General features: G+C 40.1%; 1 protein-coding gene across 5 annotated transcripts in view; it reads left to right on the forward strand.

Annotated features, from left to right (window-relative positions):
- The window catches only part of PTPRA (protein tyrosine phosphatase receptor type A), a 146461-nt gene that overhangs the window by 33934 nt on the left and 85599 nt on the right, over nt 1-26928 (forward strand). For 3 of the 5 annotated variants that reach the window (XM_049869514.1, XM_049869515.1, XM_049869518.1), the window contains exon 2: nt 9399-9471. The exons of the other annotated variants lie outside the window; for them this stretch is intronic. In XM_049869514.1, coding sequence (XP_049725471.1) covers nt 9445-9471 — 27 coding nt within the window. In that variant the 5' untranslated portion in view covers nt 9399-9444. The remainder of the gene's footprint in view (nt 1-9398; nt 9472-26928) is intronic. 5 annotated transcript variants of the gene reach the window in all.

The raw sequence follows: 26928 nt of genomic DNA on the forward strand, positions 1-26928 counted from the left end.
CTAACCTTCAGGGTAACCACGTGGAGAGAGATCACCAGGCCAAAATAAAAAAAAAGGTACTCCATGCTCAAATGATGTAGAAACCTCTCTGATGCATACTTTACCACCTTAATTGGTTTTGCTTTGCGTAGCTGTATTCTTAGTCATACTTTTAAATTACATAGACTTTTTTTTATTGAGGTTAAATTAACATAAAACTGACCATTTTAAAGTGTACAGTTCAGTGGTATATACATTCACAGTGTTTTACAGCCATCACCTGTCTGTTTCTAAAACATTTTCATTTCCTGAAAACGAAATCTTTTACCCATAAGCAGTCACTCCTCATCCCTCCTCCCCATCTACCCCCATCCTTGGCAACCACTAATCTGCTTTTTTTTTTTTTTTTTAATTTTTATTGTGCTTTAAGTGAAAGTTTACAAATCAAGTCAGACTCTCATTCAAAAATTTATATACACCTTGCTGTATACTCCCAATTGCTCTCCCCCTAATAAGACAGCACACTCCTTCCTTCCACTGTCTCGTTTCATGTCCATTCGGCCAGCTTCTGACCCCTTCTACCCTCTCATCTCCCCTTCAGACAGGAGATGCCAACACAGTCTCATCTGTCTACTTGATCCAAAAAGCTCATTCTTCACCAGTATCATTGTCTATCCCATACTCCAGTCCAATCCCTGTCTGAAGAGTTGGCTTTGGGAATGGCTCCTGTCCTGGGCTAACAGAAGGTCTGGGGAACATGACCACCGGGGTCCTTTAGTCTCAGTCAGACCATTAATTCTGGTCTTTTTACAAGAATTTGGGATCTGTATCCCGCTGCTCTCCTGCTCCCTAAGGGGTTCTCTGTTGTGTTCCTTGTCAGAGCTATCATCGGTTGTAGCCGGGCACCATCTAATTCTTCTGGTCTCAGGCTGATGTAGTCTCTGGTTTATGTGGTCCTTTATGTCTCTTGGGCTCATAATTACGTTGTGTCTTTGATGTTCATTTTCCTTTGCTCCAGGTGGGTTGAGACCAATTGATGCATCTTAGATGGCCGCCTGCTAGCGTTTAAGACCCCAGACGCCACTCTCCAAAGTGGGATGCAGAATGTTTCCTTAATAGATTTTATTATGCCAGTTGACTTAGATGTCCCCTGAAACCATGGTCCCCAAACCCCCGCGCCTGCTACGCTGGCCTTCGAAGTGTTCAGTTTTCAGGAAACTTCTTTGCTTTTGGTTTAGTCCAGTTGTGCTGACCTCTCCTGTATTGTGTGTTGTCTTTCTCTTTACCTAAAATAGTTCTTATCTACTATCTAATTAGTGAAAATCCTCACCCTCTCTCCCTCCCTCCCCTCTTTTGTAACCATCAAAGAATATTCTCTTCTCTGTTTAAACTATTTCTCGAGTTCTTGTAATAGTGGTCTTATACAATATTTGTCCTTTTGCAGCTGACTAATTTCACTCAGCATAATGCCTTCCAGATTCCTCCATGTTACGAAATGTTTCGCAGATTCATCGTTGTTCTTTATCGATGCATAGTATTCCATTGTGTGAAGATACCATAATGTATTTATCCGTCCATTGATGGGCACCTTGGTTGCTTCCAACTTTTTGCTATTGTAAACAGTACCGCAATGAACATGGGTGTGCATATATCTGTTTGTGTAAAGGCTCTTATTTCTCTAGGATATATTCCAAGGGGTGGGATAGCTGGATTGTATGGTAGTTCTATTTCTAGTTTTTTAAGGAAGCGCCAAATCAATTTCCAAAGTGGTTGTACCATTTTACATTCCCACCAGCATTGTATAAGTGTTCCAGTCTCTCCACAACCTCTCCAACATTTATTATTTTGTGTTTTTGGATTAATGCCAGCCTTGTTGGAGTGAGATGGAATCTCATTGTAGTTTTGATTTACGTTTCTTTAATGGCTAATGATGGTGAGCATTTCCTCATGTATCTGTTAGCTACCTGAATGTCTTCTTTAGTGAAGTGTCTGTTCATATCATTTGCCCATTTTTTAATTGGGTTGTCTTTTTGTAGTTGAGTTTTTGCAGTATCATGTAGATTTTAGAGATAAGACACTGATTGGAAATGTCATAGCTAAAAATTTTTTCCCAATCTGTAGGTAATCTTTTTACTCTTTTGTTGAAGTCTTTGGGTGAGCATAGGTGCTTGATTTTTAGGAGCTTCCAGTTATCTGGTTTCTCTTCTGCATTGTTAGTAATGTTTTGTATACTGTTTATGCCATGTATTAGGGCTCCTAATGTCCCTATTTTTTCTTCCACGATCTTTATTGTTTTAGATTTTATATATATTTACATTTAGGTCTTTGATCCATTTTGAGTTAGTTTTTTATGCATGGTGTGAGGTATGGGTCTTGTTTCAGTTTTTGCAGATGGCTATCCAGTTATGCCAGCAGCATTTGTTAAAAAGACTGTCTTCTCCCCCAGTTAACTGACTTTTAATCTGCTTTTTGTCTTTATGGATTTACCTGTTCTTGATATATCATATAAATGGAATCATACAATATGTGATTTATTATGTCTGGCTTCTTTGACTTAGCGTAATGTTTTCAAGGTTCATCCATGTTGTGGCATGTATTAGTACTTTATTCCTTTTTATGGCTGAATATATTCCATTGTATGGATATACCACATTTTGTTTATCCATTCATTAGTTGATGGAGAGATGGACATTCAGGTTGTTTCCACTCCTGGGCTATTGTGAATAATCCTGCTATGAACATTTGTGTACAAGTTTTTGTTTGAATACCTGTTTTTAGTTCTTTCGGGTATGTATCTAGGAGTGGTTCTGAGTCATATAGTAATTCTGTGTTTAACTTTTTGAGGAATCGCCACTCCGTTTTCTACAGTGACTGCACTATTTTACATTCCCAGTAGCAATGTATGAGTGTTGACATTTTTCCACATTCTTGCCAACACTTGTTATTTTGTTTTTTAGATTATTATTATAACCGTCCTAGTAGGAGTTCCTGGGTGGTGCAAAGAGTTAATATGCTCAGCTGCTAGCCAAAAGATTGGAAGTTTGGCACCTTGGAAGAAGGGCTTGGTTGTGGTCTACTTCCAGAAAATCAGCCACTGAAAACTCTATGGAGCAGTTCTACTCTGACACACATGGGGTCGTCATGAGTCGAAACTGACTCAGAGACAGCTGGGTTGCGTAAAACCTGATGTGTGAATGCCGTGTAAAATAAACATAGACATACTGTTTCACGCACACTTCACCTAAGCTACCACCTTGCCCTAGTTTATAGGTCTTTGAACAATAAATATGTTATTGATACGAAAGTCTTTGTTTCCCTGAATAGATAAGGCATTCCAGAAATCCAGGATAGAAGCATAACTAATACCTTATAGTTATATTGGGAGTCCCTGGGAGGTGCAAATGGTTAACTCGCTTGGCTGCTCACCAGATGGCCGGCACTCAGGTGTCTCAGAAAAAAGGCCTGGTGATCTATTTCCCAAAAATAAACCATTGAAAACCCTTTGGAGCACAGTTCTGCTTTGACACACCTGGGGTCACCATGAGTTGGAATTGACCCAGTGGCAACTGGAACTGGAATAAATGGTATTTTTTAAAAATTCAGTTCTCAACTGTTTACTGGGTAATATAAAGAGATATAAAATTAATATTTATTTTATACTGACTTTGTATCATGCTACTGTGTGATAAACTTACTTATTAGTTCTAGTAGCTTTTTTGTAGATTTCTTAAGCTTTTCTATCTATAAGACTATGTTCTTGCAAATAAAGGCAGCTTTACTATTTTTCAATCTAGATGCCTTTCCTTTTTCTTGCTGTTGTGGATTGAATTGTGTCCCCCCAAAATATCTGTCAACTTGGCTAGGTCATGATTCCCTTGTATGATTGTATAATTGTGTACCATTTTCTCTTCTGATGTGATTTCCCTATATGTTGTAAATCCCATCAGTATGATATAATAAGATGGATTATCGCCAGATATACTGATGAGGTCTACAAGACTCTAGGTAGTGTCTTAAGCCAATCTCTTTTGAGATATAAAAGAGAGCAGAGAGACATGGGAACCTCATGCCACCAAGAAAGTGGTGCCGGGAGCAGAGCTCGTCCTTTGGGAAGACTGATGCATCACAAGGATCTTCCTCCAGAGCTGACAGAGCGAGAAAGCCTTCCCCTGGAGCTAACGCCCTGAATTTGGACTTGTAGCCTGCTGGACTGAGAGAGAATAAACTTCTCTTTGTTAAAGCCATCCAGTTGTGGTACTTCTGTTATAGCAGCACTAGATGACTAAGACACTTGCGTTAATGGACTTACTAGGATTCTTCAATATAATGTTGAGTGAAAGTGGTGAGAGTAAAAATATCCTAGCTTTATTCCCAGTTTTAGGGAGGGAACATTAACTTTTTCATAGGTGCCCTTTATCAGGTTGACAAAGCTTCCCTGTAATTCCTATTTTGCTGAAAGGAAATTGTTTGGATTATAGAGAATGAGTGTGCAAAGTGGCCTTACCTTCTGAACTCAACCATTTATAAGTTTTAGTTCTGCACTTATTTTTTGAGATCAGGAATGTGTTTATTTCCCTGTGCAACATCTTGTGTAAATTCTTCAGATATATTTTCCAGTTTTTTAATTCTCTCTTCTGCCGGGTTTTCTCTACACATCTATTCCCATTGCCATTGAGTTGATTCCAACTCATAGCTACCCTATAGAACAGAGTAGAACCGCCCCATGGGATTTCCAAGGAGTGCCTGGTGGAATCGAACTGCCAACCTTTTGGTTAGCTGAACTCTTAACCCCTATGCACCAGGGTTTCCCTACACACCTATAGGGTTTTACATTTCAGAGACTATTTTTTATTTCTAGAAGTTTCATTTCATTGTTCTGCCTCCTTTTTTTTTGTTTCTTATGGTTTTGATGCTTTTATCTCTTTAATCATTGTTGAACACATTTATTTTATAGTCTTTTTGGGACTTTTCTAGTTTCTGAACCCTGTGCATTTTGTGTTGAATGTCTTTCCACAGTGGTTTTGCTTTTGTTTCTGCCAAATGTCCAGGGACCACTGGCTTGGGACAGTTCTGCTAATTCCCATCCGTAGGTTCCTGGATCATATAATATAGTAAATTTAGACCTCAGATCCATATGAAGCATATATCTGTGGTTTCAAATTTTCAAGGGAAGTCTTTTCTCTTACCCACAGCTCAAACTGAGGCAGACAAGCTTTCTGGTCTCCTTGTTCTTGCAAGTAGATTTTTTCTAGTCTATTTTCATTGAGAGCATAACCCTTTCAGGGCAACAACTCAAGAGGAGTCTTGGATCCAACTCCTCACCTTTCTCAGGAGCCCTTTCTACTTTTCTTCTGCTTCTTGCTTCCTTCCCCCACCTCCCTTGGTCACTGAGATGTTTCAACAAATGCCCGTGAGGCCAGTACAGAAATCAGCTCATACTTCCAGCTCTGGCTTTGGTTCATTGTTTGTTTCAGGCCACTGGCACTTTTCCTTGCTTTCTTGAGAACTTAGCTAAGCTTTTAAAAAGACGTTAGTAGTTATCTAGTGTTTCTAGATTTTTGTAGCTGGAGAGTTTGTGGCTTTTCCAGGCTTCTGTATTGGTAGGTAAAAAAGATAGGATTGTGTGCTTTAGGATTGAGTTTAATATACAGAACTATTGGGCATCAGCCAAAGTATAAAATGACTTTTTACATATTTATTAATTTCTATTTTTAAATGGCAGCTCCTCTTTTAAAAAGAGATTAGGAGCCTGGTTTTCCTGTATGCTTCCTGAGGAAACAAAAAGGCAGAAACTTGGAGAGTAGCAAGATCAGTGGTTGTTATAGGAAGCATGAAACTTCCTGGCAGTGACTCGATTAACAGTAGAAAATGAAACCATGGCAATTTCTCTCTAATTTGCTACAAGGTTTTGTTTTCCATCATTGGCATAGGGGGCTCTGCTGTATTAAAGATTGTCTTTTCCAAATTTATACAGTCTCACTGGCTGTATGCATCCCATTATACATAGAATTTTTGTAACTATGTGACTATTATGATATATTTCAAACAGGGCTTTGAAACTTTCCATTCAGCTCCTTCTGGAGGAAGCCCTTGTCTTCATGTGGCTGTTCAGGTACCTTGGTCATTAGTCACTTTTCAGCCACAGGGTGAGAGAATAGATTTGGGGATCAGATATCCCTAGGTTTGAGTCTCAACCTTGCCAGCTACCATCTCTTTGGCTGTGGATAAGATATTTTACTGCCCTGTGCTACAGTTTCTTCATCTGTAGTCTTCAAAAGGACGCATCTATTCCCTGTGCTTGTTTTGAAGATAACATTAAATAATGTACATAATACAGTTTGACAGTGCCTGATACATAACAAGCACTTAATAAAGGGTAGCTATTCAAAAAAAAATTTTTTTTTATTCCTGTTATTATGATGCTGATCGCTGTTGAATTGCTGCTTTTTGATGTATTTTAATCAGCTCTTGCATATGAGCAATTATTCATATGTAAGTTCAAGTTGAAGCTAAAGAAAATTAAAACAAGTCCACAAGAGCCAAAGTACTACCTTGAGTACATCCCACCTGAATTTAGAGACCACCTCAAGAATAGATTTGATGCATTGAACACTGATTACTGAAGACCAGGCACGTTGTGGAGTGACATCAAGGACATCATCCATGAAGAAGGCAAAAGGTTACTAAAAAGACAGGAAAAAAAGAAAAGACCAAAATGGATGTCAGAAGAAACTCTGAAACTTGCTCTCGAACTTAGAGTAGCTAAAGCTAATGGAAGAAATGATGACATAAAAGCTGAACAGAAGATATCAAAGGGTGGCTTGAGAAGACAGAGAAAAGTATTATAATGAAATGTGCAAAGACCTGGAGTTAGAAAACCAAAAGGGAGGAACATGCTCTGCATTTCTCAAACTGAAAGAACTGAAGAAAAATTCAAGCCTCGGGTTGCAATATTGAAGGAGTCTTTGGGCAAAATATTGAATGACGCAGGAAGCATCAAAAGAAGGGGAAAGGAATACAGTATCACTGTACCAAAAAGAATTGGTCACCATTCAGCCATTTCAGGAGGCAGCATATAATCAAGAACTGATGGTATTGAAGAAAGAAGCCCAAGCTGTACTGAAGGCATTGGCAAAAAACAAGCCTTCAGGAATTGATGGAATATCAGCTGACATGTTTCAACAAACGGATGCAGTGCTGGAAGTGCTCACTCATCTATGCCAAGAAATTTGGAAGCAACTGCCTGGCCAACCAACTGGAAGAGATCCATATTTATGCCCATTCCAAAGAAAAGTGATCCAAGCGAATGCAGAAATTATTTAACAATATCATTAATATCACACGTAAGTAAAGTTTTTCTAAAGATAATTTAAAAGCCGTTGCAGTAGTACATCAACAGGGAAATGTGAGAAATTCAAGGTGGATTCAGAAGACGACATGGAACAAGGGCTATCATTGCTGGTGTCAGGTGGATCTTGACTGAAAGCAGAGACTATCAGAAAGATGTTTACCTGTGTTTTATTGACTATGCAAAGGCATACCACTGTGTTATCCATAACAAATTATGGATAACATTGCAAAGAATGGCAATCCCGGAACACCTAATTGTGCTCATGCAGAACCTGTCTAAGTACTGTAATTCATTGGCCCAAGTTTGAGAGTTGGTCAGAATCTCATCTGGCCACTCAGACAGGATACTTGCATCCAGATGTGGACTCTTTCTAAACCCTTCAATTTTATTAACATAAAACGAAACACAGAACCTGACACAACAAGACAGATAACCTGATGGGCGACCAACCAAAACCTGACAGACCAGTCCCTATCCCGTTATTCGGGTTTTCAATCCTCCAATCACGCGGCGAGGATGTCTAATAGCCCGATGGGAAGACTCTTGGCAGGACTTCCGAGAACCGGAAGCGCGCGATCCTGACCAGAATTTTCAACGAGCAAAACTGAAAGCAGTCATCGGTGCGGCTGCGCCGTCGCGAGGAGGGCTGCCCAGTCTCCCGGAGCGCCGAGGGAAGGTCCAGGCGGCCACTCTGCCGTCGAAGGACTAGGTAAGAGTAACTTGTGGGGCCACCTGGCACCAAGCAGGGAGGCCCTAAGAGCGTCCTATCTGAGTAGCCAGAATTTGTTACCGAACGCAGGGGGGTTGCTGCTTGGCGTGCGTCAAGCCGATAGACTCGAGCTTTTGTTGAAAGCAAAGGTTTATTACTTGTGACAGGATGAGACGCGGAGAAAGTTCTCAAAGCACTGTCTCCACAAAAGCAAGTGCGGATGGGTTTTTCTGAGGCCGGCTGGTGCCGCAGCAAAGCTTTTCCCTCCCTTTCGGGGAATTCTCCTCCCATGCCCTTCCTGGGAGTTCCAGGTGCTTAGTCATTGGGACCCGGATGTCCGCGTGCACTGACCACTCGCTTTTCTAATCACTCCGGATGGTCTGGAGTTCTACTTTATTGGTTCCTTTCCGGCTGCCTTTGGTTCCGCATAGAGGGTTTTGGGTTCCCGGGTCAGTTAAGAGTGTCTTCGGTGACTGCACAGGCGTCAGGCATCCAGTCTCAACCAGTTGGGGGCAGAGGTTTCTAAGCAGGACCTAGCTGACCGCAAAGCTGCAGTGTTACGGGGGCTGGAGTTTCCAAGCAGAAACTAGCTGACCTCAAAGCTGCAACTCAAAAACGTCTGTATATTAAAAAATTTACCAAAGACCCTTTTATAGTTCCCTATTACTAACACTCCCTGGTGGCGTCATGGTTAAGGCCTACAGCTGATAACCAAAAAGTCAGCAGTTCGAATCCACCAGGAGCTCCCTATGAAACCCTATGAGGCAGTTCAACTCTGTTCTAAGGAGTCGCTATGAGTCGGAATGACTCACGGCAGTGGCTTTGGTTTGGGGGTTTTGGTATTACACTAATACAGAGTTTTTCAATCTCTGCACTGTTAACATTTTGGGCCGGATAATTTGTTGCGGGGCGCTGCCCTGTGATCTGAAAGATGTGTAGCAGCATCCCTGGCGTTTACCGCCTGACACTCCCCTCCCCAGTTCGTGACAATAAAAAATGTCTTCAGACACTGCCAGATGTCCCCTGGGGGGCAAAATCTCCTCTGATTGAGAGGCACCGACCTGATGGTACACAGTCCTGTAGTGGAATAGTCCAAGTTCTGGGATGAGGGATGAATACTCTGTCCTGCCCCCACTGGAAAGACTTTCTCTCTCATCATATTCAGTTCTTATGGGCTTTTCAGTGATCCGAACTGACTGTTGAAGGTTGAGTGAGTTTTGTAGTATGGCGCCTGGAGTCTTAAGCACATGCTCTATGCGACATCTTGTTAGAATGTACTCCTTTCCCTGGGAACAGTCCATGCATGGTGTTTAAATAGAACTTTTATCCTTTTTAAAGGTTCTTTTGTTTCGGTTGTAGGTGGCACAACTAGAAAAAGGTATTTATGGAATTCCAGTGAGTGTTGATGGATGATGCAGTTCAAATAACTAAGGTAAGGGAAATAAAACCAGAACTGCAAGGAGACTTTGTCAGCCAGGTTAGTGTCCTCACAAAACGAAGCTAAAATCAGATCCTTTCCATCTCCATTTTATTTCTGAGATATAAGAATGATTAAAACCATACTGATCATCTGTTAAGACAGTGGTTCTCAACCTGGTCATGAATCAGAAGCACTTAAAAAACAAACAGAAAAGGCCAAAGTCTATGCCTTGCTGTGGTGCCTTGCTCTGTGGGGAGAGCACAGGTGACCCTGATATGCATCCTTGCTGAAGAACTGATGCACTGAGAAATTCAAAGAATGCAGTACACCCTCTCCTCACTTATTGACGTGGTTACGTTCCAAAGACCAGATTGTTATGTGAAAATTGGCCTTACGCAAGAGTCAGGCCCGCACCCCATCTTCAGCACCAGGTGTCACCCAGTTGCTCATCATCATTCCCCTTCCCCCCCACTCTGGAGCAGCAGAGGGCACACCATCACCTGGCTGAGCTCCAGGCGTCTGTGGAGATGCTGGGCATCGCCTTTCCGTGGGCCCCAGAGTCCCGGCAGTGGGCAGCTCCTGAGCCTACAGGCAGGTGAGGCCCAGCCACCTGGGCTTAGCCAAGGCTGTGGAGGAGGCAGAAAGGCAGAGACTTCCCCGAATCCCCCACCCAATCCCTGGCCCTGGCCCTGGCTCCCACTGCCTTCTCACGCACCAACAGTCCCCCCCCCACCCCCGCCCCAGCCTCTGGTGTGCTGTTTGCGGGCCCACACTGCCGATAGGCCTTGCCCAGCTCCTCCGCCCAACCCGGGTAATATGAACTGCCAGCGGCCGTTGCAGCCTTGCTCCGTCTCACAGACCTTGCCCCTCTCCTCCTCTTTCCTTGGGTCCTTGTTAATGGGCAAAATAGTTGGATAGTAAATTTTTTTCAACTGTAAATGCAAAATGTTGGGTAGCAAGATGACTGTTTTTTTCCCGTTGAATGAATGGACTTGGCACTCTGTTAAATCAGTTGACCATAGATCTGTGGATTTATTTGTGGTCTCTGAGCTCTATTCCATTGATTTATGTGTATATCCTAATACCAGTACTACTGTTTTGATTCCTGTAGCTTTGTAGTACATTTTGACATCAGAAAGTGTGAATTCTGTAACTTTGTTCTTTTTTTTTTTTTTTTTTAATATTGTCCTGGTTATTTGAGGTCCTTTGCAGTTCCAGATGAATTTAAGGATTGGCTTTTCCATTTCTGCAAAAAAGGCTATTGGAGTTTTGGTAGGGATTGTGTTGAATCCATTGATCATTTTTGGTAGTATTGACATCCTAACAATATTAAGTCTCCTAATCCATTTATGGAGGTCTCTTTTAATTTCTGGATTTTTTTTTTTACTGCTGTTGTTCTTATTCTTAATGTATAAGGGATACTATGAGGCATAATGTACTGGGGAAAATATTTATAACAACTATATGACAAAGGGTTGCAATTTAGAGCTCTTAAAATTAATAACAAAAGTACACAAGACCCTATAGACCAGTAGTCCTCAACCAGGGGATGATTTTGCCCCTTAGGGGACATTCAGCAATATCTGGAGACACTTGTGGTTGTCACAACTGAGGAGGGTGCTACTGGCTGGCATCTAGTGGGTAAAGGCCAAGGGTGCTGCTAGACATCCTGCAATTCATAGGACAGCCCTCTACAGCGAAGCATTATCTGTCACAATATGTCAGTAATGCTGAGGTTGAGACACCATGCTGTAGATAAGGGAGTAATAGACATTAAGAGACAGTTGACAAGAGACCATACAGATGGTTAATAAATGTTTTTTAAAAATTGTTGCTTCATTAATAATCAAAGACATGATAATCAAAATGCCGGGATACTATTTTCACTTGAGAATAACCCATGCTGGTATGGTCTAAAAATATTTTATTTTCTCATATTCCTGGGCAGCAAATTGGTGATATGCACACATGCACATATGCACACATGCACATATACACACAGTCAAAAGCCTTAAAAATATTTATATCCCATGGCTCTACAGTTTTCCTTCCAGAAGTCTTTGCTAAGGGAATCATGTGGAAATATATATTCATTTAAGCTGTGTTTTTGAAAAAAATATTAATTTGCATGAATGGAAAAAGATAAAAATATGTCCAAATATTAGAGTGTAGAAGATGTTCCTACAAGTGTTACCACCAGCTAGAAATAATAAAGGAAAAGAATGATCAAGTAAAAAACAAAAATGACCAAATGGAGAATCTATATTATTAGCAGATTTAAAAGACAAACTATTAAAAAAAAAAAAAAGCAACACTTAATAAGATGTTAGTGTCCTCAGTGTATGTAGAACATACACGTATTTATTTATGAGGAAGGTGACCAGCATAATAGAAAAATAGGCAAAGGTCGTAAATAGGCAGTTTATCAAAACTTCACTACTAGAAAAAAAATACAGACAACAGGAAGATTTGAAATAGTGGTTTTACTCTTTTACCCTTCTGTATTACATTTTATATAACTTTTTTTTTCCAGAACAGTCCATTTTTTTTTAATTATGAAACATGATGGCTTGATTTTTGCAGTTTTTTTTTTTTTAAAGTGTAAAAGAGGGACATATTCCTCTTCACTCTTTCTCTCAGTTCTGGGGAGTAAGCATTAAGCATTATGAACAGTTAAATGTGAACTCCTCCAGATCTTTAAGTCTTTTTTTGTGATACAGCGTACATACTGTAAAAGGCATAGATCTCAAGTATTGCAGGTTGATGTAGTCTTATGTATGTATACAGTCGTGTAAGATCAGGATGAAGACATAACACCTCTTCAGTTCTGAAGGAGGCTTCCTTATAACTCCTTCCAGTCGTACCTCCCACCTCCTGCTGAGGAACTACTAATCTGACTTCTATCATCGTAGATTAGTTTTGCCTGGTAATTGAGCACATACCCTTTTTTAAATTGAACACACACACTTTTTTTGTGCCTGGCTTCTTTGATTCTGTCTGTGACACCGTCCATTATATCTATGACATCCATCAACGTTGCATGTATTGGTAGCCTCTTTGTATCTCTGAGTAGAATTCCATTGTATGAATACATTACAATTTATCTGTTTACCTATTTTGGGGCATTGGGTATTTCCATTTTTTGGCTATTATAATTAAAGCTGCTGTGCACATTCATATGGAAGCGTTTGTGTAGACATATTTCTCAAGGATGTAAATGCCTAGGAGTAGTATTCCTGGTACTTTGGAGATATGTATGTTTAGTTTAAGTAGATACTGCCTGTGATGGTTAAGATTGTATGTCAGCTTGGCTGGGGCATGATCCTCAGTGTTTATATGTGATCACCCCCATGATGGGATCTGCTGTGAGGAGCCAGTCAGTTGAAAGGGAGTTTCCTTGGGTGTGTGGCCTGCATCCGAATATAAGTGGATGTTCTGGAATCCTAGCCATCCTAATGGGACTGTGCTTTTTTTTTTTTTTTTCAAATTGTGCTTTAGGTTAAACTTTACAGCTCAAGTTCATCTCTTATACAGAAATTTTTGCACATATTGGACATTAGTTGCAGTCCCCACAATGTGACAACACATTCCTCATTTCCACCCCGGATTCCCTGTGTCCATTCAACTGATTCCTGTCCCTTCCCGCCTTCTCATCCTGCCTCCGGGCACGAGCCGCCCATTTCGTCTCGGGTGTCTGATTGAACTAAGAAGCATATGCCTCACATGTATTATCTTTTGTTTTATACTTCTGTCTAATCTTTGTCTGAAGAGTGGGTTTCGGGAATGGCTTCAGTTCTGGCTTAACAGTGCATCTAAGGGCCATAGTTTCAGGGGTTTCTCCAGTCTCTGTCAGACCATTAAGTCTGGTCTTTTTACGTGAATTTGAGTTCCGTTCCATACTTTTCTCCCATTCTCACCAGGACTCTCTGTTGTGTGCCCTGTCAGGGCAGTCATTGGTGGTAGCTGGGCATCATCTAGTTCTTCTGGTCTCAGACTGGTGGAGGCCATGGTAGATGTGGCCCATTAGTCCTTTGGGAGTGTGCTCTTAAATTTTTAATATTTATTATAGTTTACACACACCGTTGACAATGAAAATACTACAAAAAAAAAAAAAAAAACAGAATAAACGTGTTCTCCAGCTCCCCGTTCCACTCTGCTTTATTTTTGAAACTGTTTTGTGATGATCTCCGTAATTCTAGACAGTATGCTTATATTGCGATCTCTCTCTTTCTTTTTTTGAATCAGCTTACCACAAACTTTTGAGTAGTCAATGCTCAACTACTCCCTCTCACCTCAGCACTCTCTCTCTGTTCTTTGGGTTCCTTAATTCGCTGCAACATCTCACAAAACTCACGAACTGTACAAGGAAAATGGCCCATGCAGTTGGGGAGGGTGGAGGCTAGCAAGTCCCAAATTCGTGGGTCAGGTGTAGGCTTCTCCCAACCCATGTGGCGGGTAGGAGCTGACGAACCCAAACCGACAGTTCATACCACAGGCTGCTGGCTCACAAGGCTGTGAAAGCTGATAAATCAGGCCACATGATAGGCCGCTGGCCCAAGAGGCTGTGGAGGCCAGTGAATCCCAGAATCAGCAGGTCAGACAGCAGGCCTCTGGGGAGGTCATTTGATCATGAACAGGACAACCGTGGCCCAGCCAAGTCGACTCATAACCCCAGCCATCACAGGCTTCTTATACCTTATTTGCGCAGTCCCACTAATTATGTGTGTGTCACAAACACCATGGCTAGAAGGGCCATGTTAAGTAATTCATTGTATTGCAGAGCCTCATTTTGTCATGCCTCCTCATGGAGTGAACACTGTACATTAAATATTGTTTGTAGAAATAATTGGAGACTAGGGTGATATCTTTTTCCAGAGAGGATTCACATTTGCTTCTTGTAGGTGCCTGGGATCTGGGATCCAGGGTCTAGAATTTTAATCCAGTTTCAGAGATTTGAGATGGTTTTTTAAGTCGCACTATAGTTCCTGCAGAAACCCTGGTGGCGTAGTGATTAAGTGCAACAGCTGCTAACCAAGAGGTTGGCCGTTCGAATCTGCCACGTGCTCCTTGGAAACCCTATGGGGCTGTTCTTCTCTGTCGTGTAGGCTCGCCATGAGTTGGAATCAACTTGACAGCAGTGGGTTTGGTTTTTTGGTTTGGTTACAGTTCCTACAAAGGCAGGATGACTTCAGTTCACTGTTATTAGGGTGCAGCCCTTGGGGCCCTTGACCCAAACAAGGCACCATGGTGTTTTACCAGTTCAGAAATGTGGTTGCAGTATGCACAACTAATTAAAAGAGAGAATAGAAGAAACAAAAGATAGAAATAAACTTTTCAGGAAATGTGCAAGATCTGTGAGAAAACTTAACACTCCTGAGGGACCATTTTCACAGTTGATAGAGATTAAGTTTAACATGTTGTGTTGGCAAGGACACAGGGAAGCAGGTACTCTCATGAAGCTGACGCAAGTGTAAATTGGTACATCCTTTTTGGAGGATTTTGCAAGTTAAAATAACAAATGCTGATATACTTTTATCAGGAAGTCTACGATCATGAATTTATTCTACAGATATACATGTACAGATGTGAAATGACCTATTTTATTGCAACATTGTGCAAAGGATGAGAATCTATTTAAATATTTGTCAGTAGAGGACAGAAATAAGTTGCGCCACATCCATACAGTGGAATATAATTTTTAAAGAAAGAGGCAGTCTTTTGCATACCAGGGATGGAAAGATCTTTAAGACACATATTAAATGACAAAAAGGAAACCCTGGTGGCATAGTGGTTAAGTACTACAGCTGCTTAATCAAAAGGTCGGCAGTTCGAATCCACCAGGCACTGCTTGGAAACTGGGGGTGCAGTTCTTCTCTGTCCTGTAGGGTTGCTGTGAGTCGGAATCAACTTGATGGCAATGGTTTTTTTTTTTTTTTTAAATGAGCCCAAAAAGAAAAAGGCAAGATGTTTTAATAATGTGTATGGCATATTACCATACATGTGGGAAGAGAAAAGGAAATGTGTTACTTGCTGATATACCTGTAAAGTCTCTCTGGAAATGATAAGTGGTTGCTTCATAGGAGGAGAGTTGGGTACCTGGTTGTCCAGAGGTGGAGGAACATTTACTTTTTACTCTGTTTTCTTTTGTACCTTTTGAATTTTTTACCCTGTGTGCTTCCTATCCCTATCTGGGTTAGGAATTTAAAAAAGATCTACAAAATTGTTCTCTGATGAATCCAAAGCCCAATAAAAAAACCAAACCCAGTGCCATTGAGTCGATTCCGACTCATAGTGACACTATAGGACAGAGTAGAACTGCCCCACAGAGTTTCCAGGGAGCGCCTGGTGGATTTGAACTGCCGACCCTTTGGTTAGCAGCCGTAGCACTTAACCACTACACCACCAGGGTTTCCCCAAAGCCCAATAGATGTTTTTAAAGTTAGGTTCAAAATCAATACAATATAAGAAGAAAAGGAAAAGAACTGCTAGGAAAATGGAGGTCTATAGGAAGGTTCTTTGGGTAATTCAGCTTCCCTGAATTACAGTCCATTGTAGAAATAGGACATATTCCCCTAGCAAGGTAAATTCTAAGAGGCAGGTGTCTCTGACACATTTTTCTCATGGCCCACTCCATGGATCACCTGTTATTGAGGGGCACTTTGGTGGGTGCTGAGTAGGTCTTGTGAACAGAGCAGACATAGAGCATAGAGTCCTGATTATAATAGACATGTAAACATATATGCAATTAGTACATTAAGTTCTGTGAAAGCAGTAAATAGACTGCTGTGGTCATGAATACCTAGAGTGGGGTAGGGGTGAGAATGGTCTTGCCATAACTAACTGGGGCAGATTTTGAACTGAGGCCTGGCTGATGAGGGCAGAATCTTCCGGGCAGGAGCAATTACTGTGTGAAGGCTACATGACAATACATTACTAGCTTAAACTTCTGGTCTGATTGATGGGCTATAGAATTTAAATTTCCTCAGAGCCCAGCAACAGTCAGAGAACACATTGTCACACAGAGGTAAACAAGATCATACCTCTCAGAGCCTCTGTGAATTATATTTCTGTCTTCAGCCATAGATCTTATGATTTGAGCTGATATTTGAGAGGGAAAGATAGGTACTTAGTACAGTTATGCTCCCCGTATCTTAATTTTCTCAACCGTTATGTAAAGTTTTCATTTTCTAGAAAGAGACTAATCTGGAATGAGAATTAATTCTCATCAGTAAAAGCACAGCTCTAAGTAGGTCATCTGACTTTGCTTCTATGCACTACATTCACACTGATTATAAAAGGGCCTTTCATGATTTTTCTAGCCTTTCATCACTGCCAGACTCTCCACAGGCATTGTGAAAGAATTAACCCACCCCCCGCCCCATGACTGTCTCATGTACTCTTTCGTAGAGTCCACACCATGCTATGTTCAGGTCAGCAGCAACTCTTTGCAGACAGAGTGTATGAACAGTCCTTCAGATGAAAGGGATTTCAGTATTGATTGATTTCACACCCATGATAGTTAATGCCTTCAGTATCTAATAGATAAAATGACTTCTCTAGCCTGTGTTTCGCCAAATTATTAGGCCAGATTGTAATAAGTGTTCATATCTAAATTATCTACATATAAAATTCATCTATAAATGATATCTGTCTGGTCCATTGAATAGGAGGTTGATGAATGCATCAGATAACCTACTCATGATTAACTTCTTCAAAGAGGATAATTAGCACTTAATAGTTGTTTCTAGTTTTGCCTTACGTAGAGGAAAATGAACATGGAACTCTGAAGGAATATTTAGCAAGCTGGTTGTGGCATAATCAGGGGATAGTAAAGGATTTGCATTTTGCTGGTCTTGAGATCCATACATCTCAGGGCAACTATAGCTATAGAGTCAACTATATTGATTTTTTTTCCCAAGCACTTACAATAAATTCCAACAATAGATTCCAAACAGTTCTGGTGAATTTAGTCTCTTGGAGCCTTCCAGCTTTCCTACTCTACTATTTTCAGTATAAAATATTCTCCAACATCATCTAAGTTTTGTCACTTAAATCCTTCGTTTTCTCTAACCGTCTCTGATACCTACCTACCTTCCTTTCCTGTCAGGGCTAGACTCTGTGGTTCAGCGATTTAGCCATTCTCATGCCAGTACTCAATTACATTGCTTATAGTTCTGTCACATTCACTCAGCAAAACCTTAATTTTGTATGTTCTCCAAACCCTGACTGCTTAGAGCATTTTTTTCAGAGAAGAATTCTGGAAAAATGGGTCTCATCTCACCTGGGCCCTTAGGGCTGCCCATTGCCAGCATTTCCTGCCATTTTCTGCAGCAGCAATCTTAGCCTTACCACTTCTTAAACTTTATCCTACTATCTCTCCCTCTCTTAGCCTTTGACTTTGTTGCATTCTTCACAAATCTTCAGGATGTCAGATTGGAGCTCCCTTGCTTTCCTACCATTTCTCCTCCCTCTTCCTGCCTTAAGGAGCCTTGGTGGTGCAGTGGTTAAGCTCTTGGCTGCTAACCGAAAAGTCAACAGTTCTAACCCACCAGCTGCTCCACGGGAGAAAGGTGTGGCAGTCTGCTTCCGAAAAGATTTACAGAATTGGAAACCCTGTGGGGGCAGTTTTACTCTGTCCTTTGGGGTCACTGTGAGTTGCAATCAACTAGACAGCAATGGATTTTTTGGTTTTCTTCCTAACTTTCTTACGTACCTTCCTGTCTAATTCTTTCTTATCAGTGTTTACACATGATTAGTTCTCTCTTAACCTGACAAACAGAGAAAACAGACCTTTCCTTGTGTGCAAATCAGTGGCTATTTTTGCTAAGATATGAAAGTCCTATATTTAGCCACCTCGACAAACTTCTGTTGTTTCTAATAATTTGCCTGTAGATTCTTATGAATTTTCTATGTAAATGATCATATAGTCTGCAGATAGTAGTTCTTTGCAATTTTTGTAATTCTGATTTCTTTTTTCTTGTTGCAATGGCTGTTGTCAGTTCCAACTCATAGTGACCCTTTGTGGCAGGGTAGGGTTTCCTAGGCTGTAATCTTTACAGGAGCAGATCACCAGGTCTTTTCTCCCTTGGAGTGGCTGTGGGTTCAAACTGCTGACCTTTCTGTTAGCAGCCGAGTTCTTAACTATTGTACCACCAGGGCTCCTTGTTGCAATGGCTAGAGCCTCTAAAACAATGCTGAATAGATGTGGTAGTGGATGGCCTTGTCTTATTCCTGATTTTAAAGGGAATGTTTTCAGTGTTTCCATGTTAAATATGATGAATGCGTAGTGGTGGTGGTGGTGCTGTTTTTAATAATAAGTATTTTTATCAGGTTAAGGAAGTTTACTTCTAATTCCTCATTAGGTGGTTAAAAAATGATGAATTCATATGTTTTTATCCAGTGCTTTTTTTGCATCTGTTGAAATGATTGTATGGTCTTTTTTTTTTTTTTTAAATGTGGGTGAATTATATATATGTACACACAAACACACAGATATATAATGTATATATATGTTTTTTAAGTAAAGCATCCTTGCACACCTTGCATATACTGAAATTGATCATGATTTATTATCTTGTTTCGTATACGGGCTTCAGTTTGCTAATACTTTGTTGAGGATTTTTGAATCTGTATTATTGAATGGAAATTGGACTGTAATTTCCTTGTAATTTTTTTATCCGATTTTAGTGTCAGGTTTTGCTCTCCTCCTAGAAGGAGTTGGGAATTGTTCCCTCTTTTTATCTCACCTGTAATACTATCTGGGCCCAATGTTTTCTTTGTGGAAAATCTTTAAGTTCTGGTTCAGCTTCTCTAATAGGACTATACAAGTTTTTATATCTTCCTGAGTTATTTAATAAGTTCTATTTTTTGTCCATTTCTTTTAAATTTTTCACAATTATGTGCCTTTAGTTGTTCATAATACTGTTTTTACATATATCTCTAGTTATTTCTAATTTTCATCCATAATATTAAATTGTGTCTTCTTTTTATCCGTTTTGTTAATTTATCAAAGAACTGTCCTTTGGCTTTTTTCTCTTTTTATTGTATATATTGTATATTCTTTTTATTGTATTTTTGTATCATTGGTTGCTCCTGTAATTTGTAAACAGCCCTATAATTGACATAAACTGTACATATTTAAAGTGGAAAACTTACTACGTTTTGACATACGCATATACCAGTGACACTGTCACCACAGTCAGGGGGGCGTGAACATGTCATCGTTCCCTGAAGTTTCCTCACGCCTTCCATCATGCCTCTGCATCCTGCCTGCTCCTCTGTCCCCTCCTCACGCCTTCCATCATCCCTCTGCATCCTGCCTGCTCCTCTGTCCCCTCCTTACGCCTTCCGTCATCCCTCTGCATCCTGCCTGCTTCTCTGTCCCCTCCTTACACCTTCCATCATCGCTCTTCATCCTGCCTGCTCCTCTGTCCCCTCCTCACGCCTTCCATCATCCCTCTTCCTCCTGCCTGCTCCTCTGTCCCCAGGCAACCACTGATGTGTTTTCGCGTACTGTGTAAATAATGTATTAGTTTTCATTTTCTGTTGTTTCGTATAAATAAAATCAGGTAGTATGTGCTCTCTTTGGCTTCTTCTATTCAGCATAATAATTTTGAGATTCATCCATGTTGTGTATATGAATAGTATTCCTTTTTATTGCTGATAAGTTTTCTGTTATATGAATATACAAAAATTTGCTTATCTGTTCATCTTTTGACGGACACTTAGGTTGTTTCCAGTTTATAGCTATTACCAATAAGGCATCTAGGAACATTCATGTGCAAGTTTTTGTATGGGCATACATTTCCTGTTCTCTTGGATAAATACTGAAGAGTGGAATGGCTGGATTGCATAGTAGGTGTGTTTAACTTTTTAAGAAACTGCCAAACAAAGTGGTTATACCCAGGGCTTTGAACCAGTTATTTTCAGTTTGACTCCCTGCTGAGAGTTTGCATTTCGAACCAATAGGTCCTGAATCAGAATCTGCCTTGTTAAAATTTAGATTCTCATTCAGTTGACCTCAGTTCAAAACGCAAGTTCTCACCAAGAGCTCAAATCTACATTTTAACACGATCTTGTTAAAGTTTAACAAGATCTTCAGGTGATTCTTGCGTATGCATAAAAATCACCTGGGAATCTTGTTAACGTGGATTCGGATTCAGTATATCTGGGGTCGAAATGCAGATTCTCAACAGGGCGTGGAACTGAAAATAACCTCTTTGAAGCCCTGATTGTACCATTTCATACTTCCACCATCAGTTTGTGAGGGTTCCAGTTTCACCATATCCTCAACAACACTTGATATGATCTTTTTACTCTTAGCCATTCCAGTGGGTGTATAATGGTATCTTGTGATTTACTTTGCATTTCCCTAATGACTCATGATTTGCAGCATTCTTTCACGTGTTCCTTTGGCTTCCATATGTCTTTAATGAAATGTCTGTTCACATCTTTTGCCCATTATTTTACTGAGTTTATCTTCTTATTGTTGAGTTTTCAAAGATCTTTATATATTTGGATACCAATTCTTCATTGAATACAGGCTTTGCAAGATTCTCTCCCAGCCTGGGGCTTGTCTTTTTATTCTCTTAACAGTGCCTTTCAAAGAGTAAATGTTTTTAGTCTTGATGAAGACCAATTTATATACTTTACTTTTGTAGATTGCGCTTCTAGTGTGTTATTTAAAATTTTTTTTTACTGATTTAAGGTCACAAGGATTTTCTCTTGTGTTTTTTTCTGTAAGTTTTAGAATTTTAGGTTTTAAAATTAGGCCTGTGATCCAAATTTATCCTTATTTCATATTTTTTATGCTATTACAATTTTTTTATTTCAATTTCCATTTGTTCATTGCTAGAAATACAGTTGACTTGTACATATTGACCTTGTATCCCGCAACCTTGCTAACTCACTTATTAGTTCTAATCTTGTTTGTGGATTCCATTGGATTTCCTGCAGACATGATCATCTTGACTGTGATAGTTTTGCGTCTTGCTTTCCATTATGAATGCCTTTTTTGCCTGATTGCACTGCCTAGAACCTCCAGTCCAGTGTTGAATAGAAGTGGTTAAAACAGACCTTGGCTTTTTCCTTGTCTTGTTGTTGTAGTTGGGTGCTGTCGAGTCGGTTCCAACTCACAGCAACCCTATGTACAACAGAACAAAATGCTGCTCGGTTGTGTGCCACCCTCATAATCTTTGTTATGCTTGAGCCCATTGTGGCAGCCACTGTGTCAGTCCATCTCATTTAGGGTCTTCCTCTATTTCGCTAACCATCTGCTTTACCAACCATGATGTCCTTCTCCAGAAATGGTCGCTCCTGATAACATGTCCAAAGTACGGGAGATGAAGCCTCGCCATCCTCGTTTCTAAGGAATATTCTGGCTGTACTTATAAGACAGATTTGTTCATTCTTTTGGTAGCCCATAGTATATTCAATATTCTTTGCTAACACCGTAATTCAAAGGTGTCAGTTCTTCGATCTTCCTTATTCATTGTCCAGCTTTCGCATGCATATGAGGTGATTGAAAACACCATGGCTTGAGTCAGGCTCACCTTAGTCCTTAAACTGATGTCTTTGCTTTTTAGCGCTTGAAAGAGGTTTTTTGCAGCACGTTTGCCCAGTGCAGTGTGTAGTTTGATTTCTTGACTGCTGCTTCCACGGATGTTGATTATGGATCCAAATAAAATGAAATCCTTGACAACTTCAGTCCTTTCTCTGTTTATCATGATGTTGCTTAATGGTCCAGCTGTGAGGATTTTTGTTTTATGTTGAGGTGTAGTTCATACTGAAGGCTGTATTCTTTGATCTTCGTCAGTAAGTACTTCAAGTCCTCTTCACTTTCAGTAAACAAGGTTGTGTCATCTGTATAACGCAAATTGTTAATGAGTCTTCCTGCAATCTTGATGCCACACTCTTCTTTGTATAGTGCAGCTCCTGGGATTATTTGCTCAGCATACAGATTGAGTAAGTATGGCGAAAGGATACAACCCTGACACACACCTTTCCTGACATCCACCAGTTCTTTTTGATAAAGTGATTCTGTGTATTCCGTCCATCTTCTTTCGATGCTTCCTGGGTCATTCAATATTTTGTCCATAGAATCCTTCAAAATTGCAACTTCAGGCTTGAATTTTTTCTTCAGTTCTTTTGGCTTGAGAAATGCTGAGCGTGTGCCTTTCTTTTGGTGTTCTTTTTTTTGTGTGCTTTAAATCAAAGTTTACAGCTCAAGTTAATTTCTCATACAAAACTTTATACACATATTGTTATATGACCCTAGTTTCAATCCCTGTAATGTGACGGCACACTCCCCCTTTCCACCTCAGGTTTCCCACATCCATTCAGCAAGCTCCTGTCCCTTTCTGCCTCCTTATCTTGCCTCCAGAGAAGAGCTTCCCATTTAGTCTCATATATCTACCTGAACTAAGAAGCATGCTCTTCACAAGTATCATTTTATGTTTTATGGTCCAGTCTAAGCTTCGTCTGAAGAGTTGGCTTCAGGAATGGTTCCAGATCTGGGTTAACAGAGAGCCTGGGGGCCACGTCTTCTGGGGTATTTCCAGTCTCAGTCAGACCATCGAGTCTGGTGCTTTTACATAAGTTTGAGTTCCGCACCACACTTTTCTCCTGCTCTGTCCAGGTCTCTCTTTTATGTTCCCTGTCAGGGCAGTCATTGGTGGTAGCTAGGCACCATCTAATTCTTCTGGTCTCAGGCTGATGGAGTCTCTGGTTTATGTGACCCTTTTGTCTCTTGGGCTAATATTTTCCTTGTGTCTTTGGCATTCTTCATTTTCCCTTGCTCCAGGTGGATTGGAACCAATTGGTGCCTCTTAGATGGCCGCTCACAAGCTTTTAAGACCCCAGATGCCACTCACCAAAGTGAGATGCAGAACATTTTCTTAATCAACTTTGTTATGCCAATTGACCTAAATGTCCCCTGAAACCGTAGTCCCCAGACTCCCACCCCTGCTACTCTGTGCCTCGAAGTGTTTGTGTTCAGGAAACTTCTTAGCTTTTGGTTTAGTCCAGTTGTGTCAACTTCCCCTGTATTGGGTATTGTCCTTCCCTTCAACCTAAGATAATTCTTGTCTACTATCTAGTTAGTGAATAACCCCTCTTCCTTCCTCCCCACCCTCAAAACCATCAAAGAATGTTTTCTTCTGTGCTTAAATCTTTTCTTGAGATCTTATAATTGTAGTCTCCTACAATATTTGTCCTTTTGTGACTGATTAATTTCACTTAGTATAATGCCCTCCAGATTCATCCATGTTGTAAAATGTTCTCGGAGTCATCATCGTTCTTTATTGTTACATAGTATTTCATTGTGTGAATATACAATAATTTGTTTATCCATTCGTCTTTTGATGGGAACATAGGTTGTTGCCATCTTTTTGCTATTGTAAACAGTGCTGCAGTGAACATGGGTGTGCATATATCTGTTTGTGTAAAGGCTCTTATTTCTCTAGGATATATTCTAAGGAGTGGGATTGCTGGATCATATGGTAGTTCTATTTCTAGCTTTTTAAGGAAGCACCAAATCGATTTCCAAAGTGATTGTACCGTTTTACATTCCTGCCAGCAGTGTATAAGTGTTCCAGTCTCTCCACAACCTCTCCAACATTTATTATTTTGTGTTTTTTGGATTAATTCTAGCCTTGTTGGGGTGAGATGGAATCTCATTGTAGTTTTGACTTGCATTTCTCTAATGGCTAATGACTGTGAGCATTTCCTCATGTATCTGTTATCTGCCTGGATGTCTTTGGTGAGGTGTCTGTTCTATCCTTTGCCTTTTTTTTTTTTTTTTAATTAATTTTTATTGTGCTTTAAGTGAAAGTTTACAAATCAGGTCAGTCTCTCATACAAAAATTTACATGCACCTTGCTATACACTTCTAATTGCTCTCCCTCTAATGAGATAGCACAGTTATTCCCCCCACTCTCTCTCCACTTGTCCATTTGGGTAGCTTCTTGCCCCCTCTCCCGTCTCATCTCCCTTCCAGACAGGAGATGCCAACATTGTCTCATGTGTCTACTTGATCCAAGAAGCTTGTTCTTCACCAGTATCATTTTCTATCCCATATTCCAGTCTGACCATTAAGTCTGGTCTTTTTATGAGAATTTGGGGTCTGCATCCCACTGCTCTCTTGCTCCCTCAGGGATTCTCTGTTGTGTTCCCTGTCAGGGCAGTCATCGGTTGTGGCCAGGCACCATCTAGTTCTTCTGGTCTCAGGCTGATGTAGTCTCTGGTTTATGTGGTCCTTTCTGTCTCTTATGCTCATAATTACCTTGTGTCCTTGGTGTTCTTCATTGTTCCATGCTCCTGGTGGGTTGAGATAAATTGATGCATCTTAGATGGTCACTTGCTAGCATTTAAGACCCCAGATGTAACTCTCCAAAGTGAGATGCAGAATGTTTTCTTAATAGATCTTATTATGCCAGTTGGCTTAGATGTCCCCTGAAACCATGGTCCTCAAATCCTGGTCCCTGCTACGCTGTGCTGGCCTTTGAAGCATTCAGTTTATTCTGGAAACGTCTTTGCTTTTGGTTTAGTCCAGTTGTATTGACCTCTCCTGTATTGTGTATTGTCTTTCCTTTCACCTAAAATAAAATTTATCTTCTTTCTAATTAGTGAATACCTGTCTCCCTCCCTCCCTCCCTGCTCCTGTAACCATCAAAGAATATTTTCTTCTCTGTTTAAACTGTTTCTCCAGTTGTTATAATAGTGGTCTTATACAATATTTGTCCTTTTGCAACTGACTAATTTCACTCAGCATAATGCCTTCCAGATTTCTCCATGTTATGAAATGTTTCATGGATTCATCATTGTTCTTTATCAATGTGTAGTATTCCATTGTGTAAAGATACCATAATGTATTTATCCATCCATTGATGGGCACCTTGGTTGCTTCCAACTTTTTGCTATTGTAAACAGTGCTTTAGTGAACATGGGTGTGCATATATCTGTTTGTGTAAAGGCTCTTATTTCTCTAGGATATATTCCAAGGAATGGGATAGCTGGATTGTATGGTAGCTCTATTTCTAGCTTTTTAAGGAAACTCCAAATCAATTTCCAAAGTGGTTGTACCATTTTACATTCCCACCAGCAGTGTATAAGTGTTCCAGTCTCTCCACCATTTATTATTTTGTGTTTTTTTTGATTAATGCCAGCCTTTTTGGAGTGAGATGGAATCTCATTGTAGTTTTGATTTGCATTTCTCTAATGCTAATGATGGTGAGCATTTCCTCCTGTATGTGTTAGCTACCTGAATGTCTTTAGCGAAGTGTCTGTTCATATCCTTTGCCTATTTTTTAATTGGGTTGTCTTTTTGTAGATGACTTTTAGTAGGATCATGTAGATTTTAGAGATCAGGCGCTGATTAGAAATGTTATAGCTAAAAACTTTTTCCTAGTCTGTAGGTTATCATTTTACTCTTTTGGTGAAGTCTTTGAATGAGCATAGTTGTTTGATTTTTAGGAGCTTCCAGTTACCTGGTTTCTCTTCTGCAATTTTAGTAATGTTTTGTATTCTGTTTATGCCATGTGTTAGGGTTCCTAACATTGTCTCTATTTTTTCTTCCATGATTTTTATCATTTTAGATTTTATGTTTAGGTCTTTGATCCATTTTGAGTTAGTTTTCATGCATGGTGTGAGGTATGGATCTTGTTTCATTTTTTTGAAGATGGATATCCAGTTATGCCAGCACCGTTTGTTAAAAAGACTGTCTTTTCCCCAAATAACTGACTTTGGGCCTTTGTCAAATATCAGCTGCTCATATGTGGATGGATTCATGTCTAGATTCTCAATTCTGTTCCATTGGTCTGTATGTCTGTTGTGCCACTACCAGGCTGTTTTCACTACTGTGGCGGTATAATAGTTTCTAAAATCAGGTAGAATGATCCATTGCCTATTTTTTAATTAGGTTGTCTTTTTGTTGTTGAGGCTTTCCAGTATCTTGTAGATTTTAGAAATTAGACCCTTATTGGATAGGTCATAGCCAAATTTTTTTCCCAGACTGTAGGTTGTCTTTTTACTCTTTTGGGGAAGTCTTCGGATGAGAGTAAGTGATTTTTAGGAGCTCCCAGTTATCTAGTTTCTCTTCTGATATTTGTCCATTGTTAGTTATGGTTTGTATTCTGTTTATGCCATGTGTTAGGGCTCCTAGCGTTGTCCTTATTTTTTCTTCCATGGTCTTTACTGTTTTAGGTCTTTGATCCGTTTTGACTTTGTTTTTGTGTACAGTGTGAGGTATGTGTCCTCTTCCATTGTTTTGCAGATGAATATCCAGTTAGCCAGCACCATTTGTTAAAGACTGTCTTTTCCCCAAATAACAGACATTAGGCCTTTGTCAATTATCGGCTGCGCACAGGTGGATGAATTTACCTCTGGATTCTTAACTCTGTCTCTTTGGTCTGTGTATCTGTTGTTGTACCAGTACCAGGCTGTTTTGAGTACTGTGGTGGTATAATAGGTTCT

This window comes from Elephas maximus, chromosome 25 (assembly GCF_024166365.1).
Source record: "Elephas maximus indicus isolate mEleMax1 chromosome 25, mEleMax1 primary haplotype, whole genome shotgun sequence".
NCBI classification, from domain to species: Eukaryota; Metazoa; Chordata; class Mammalia; order Proboscidea; family Elephantidae; genus Elephas; species Elephas maximus.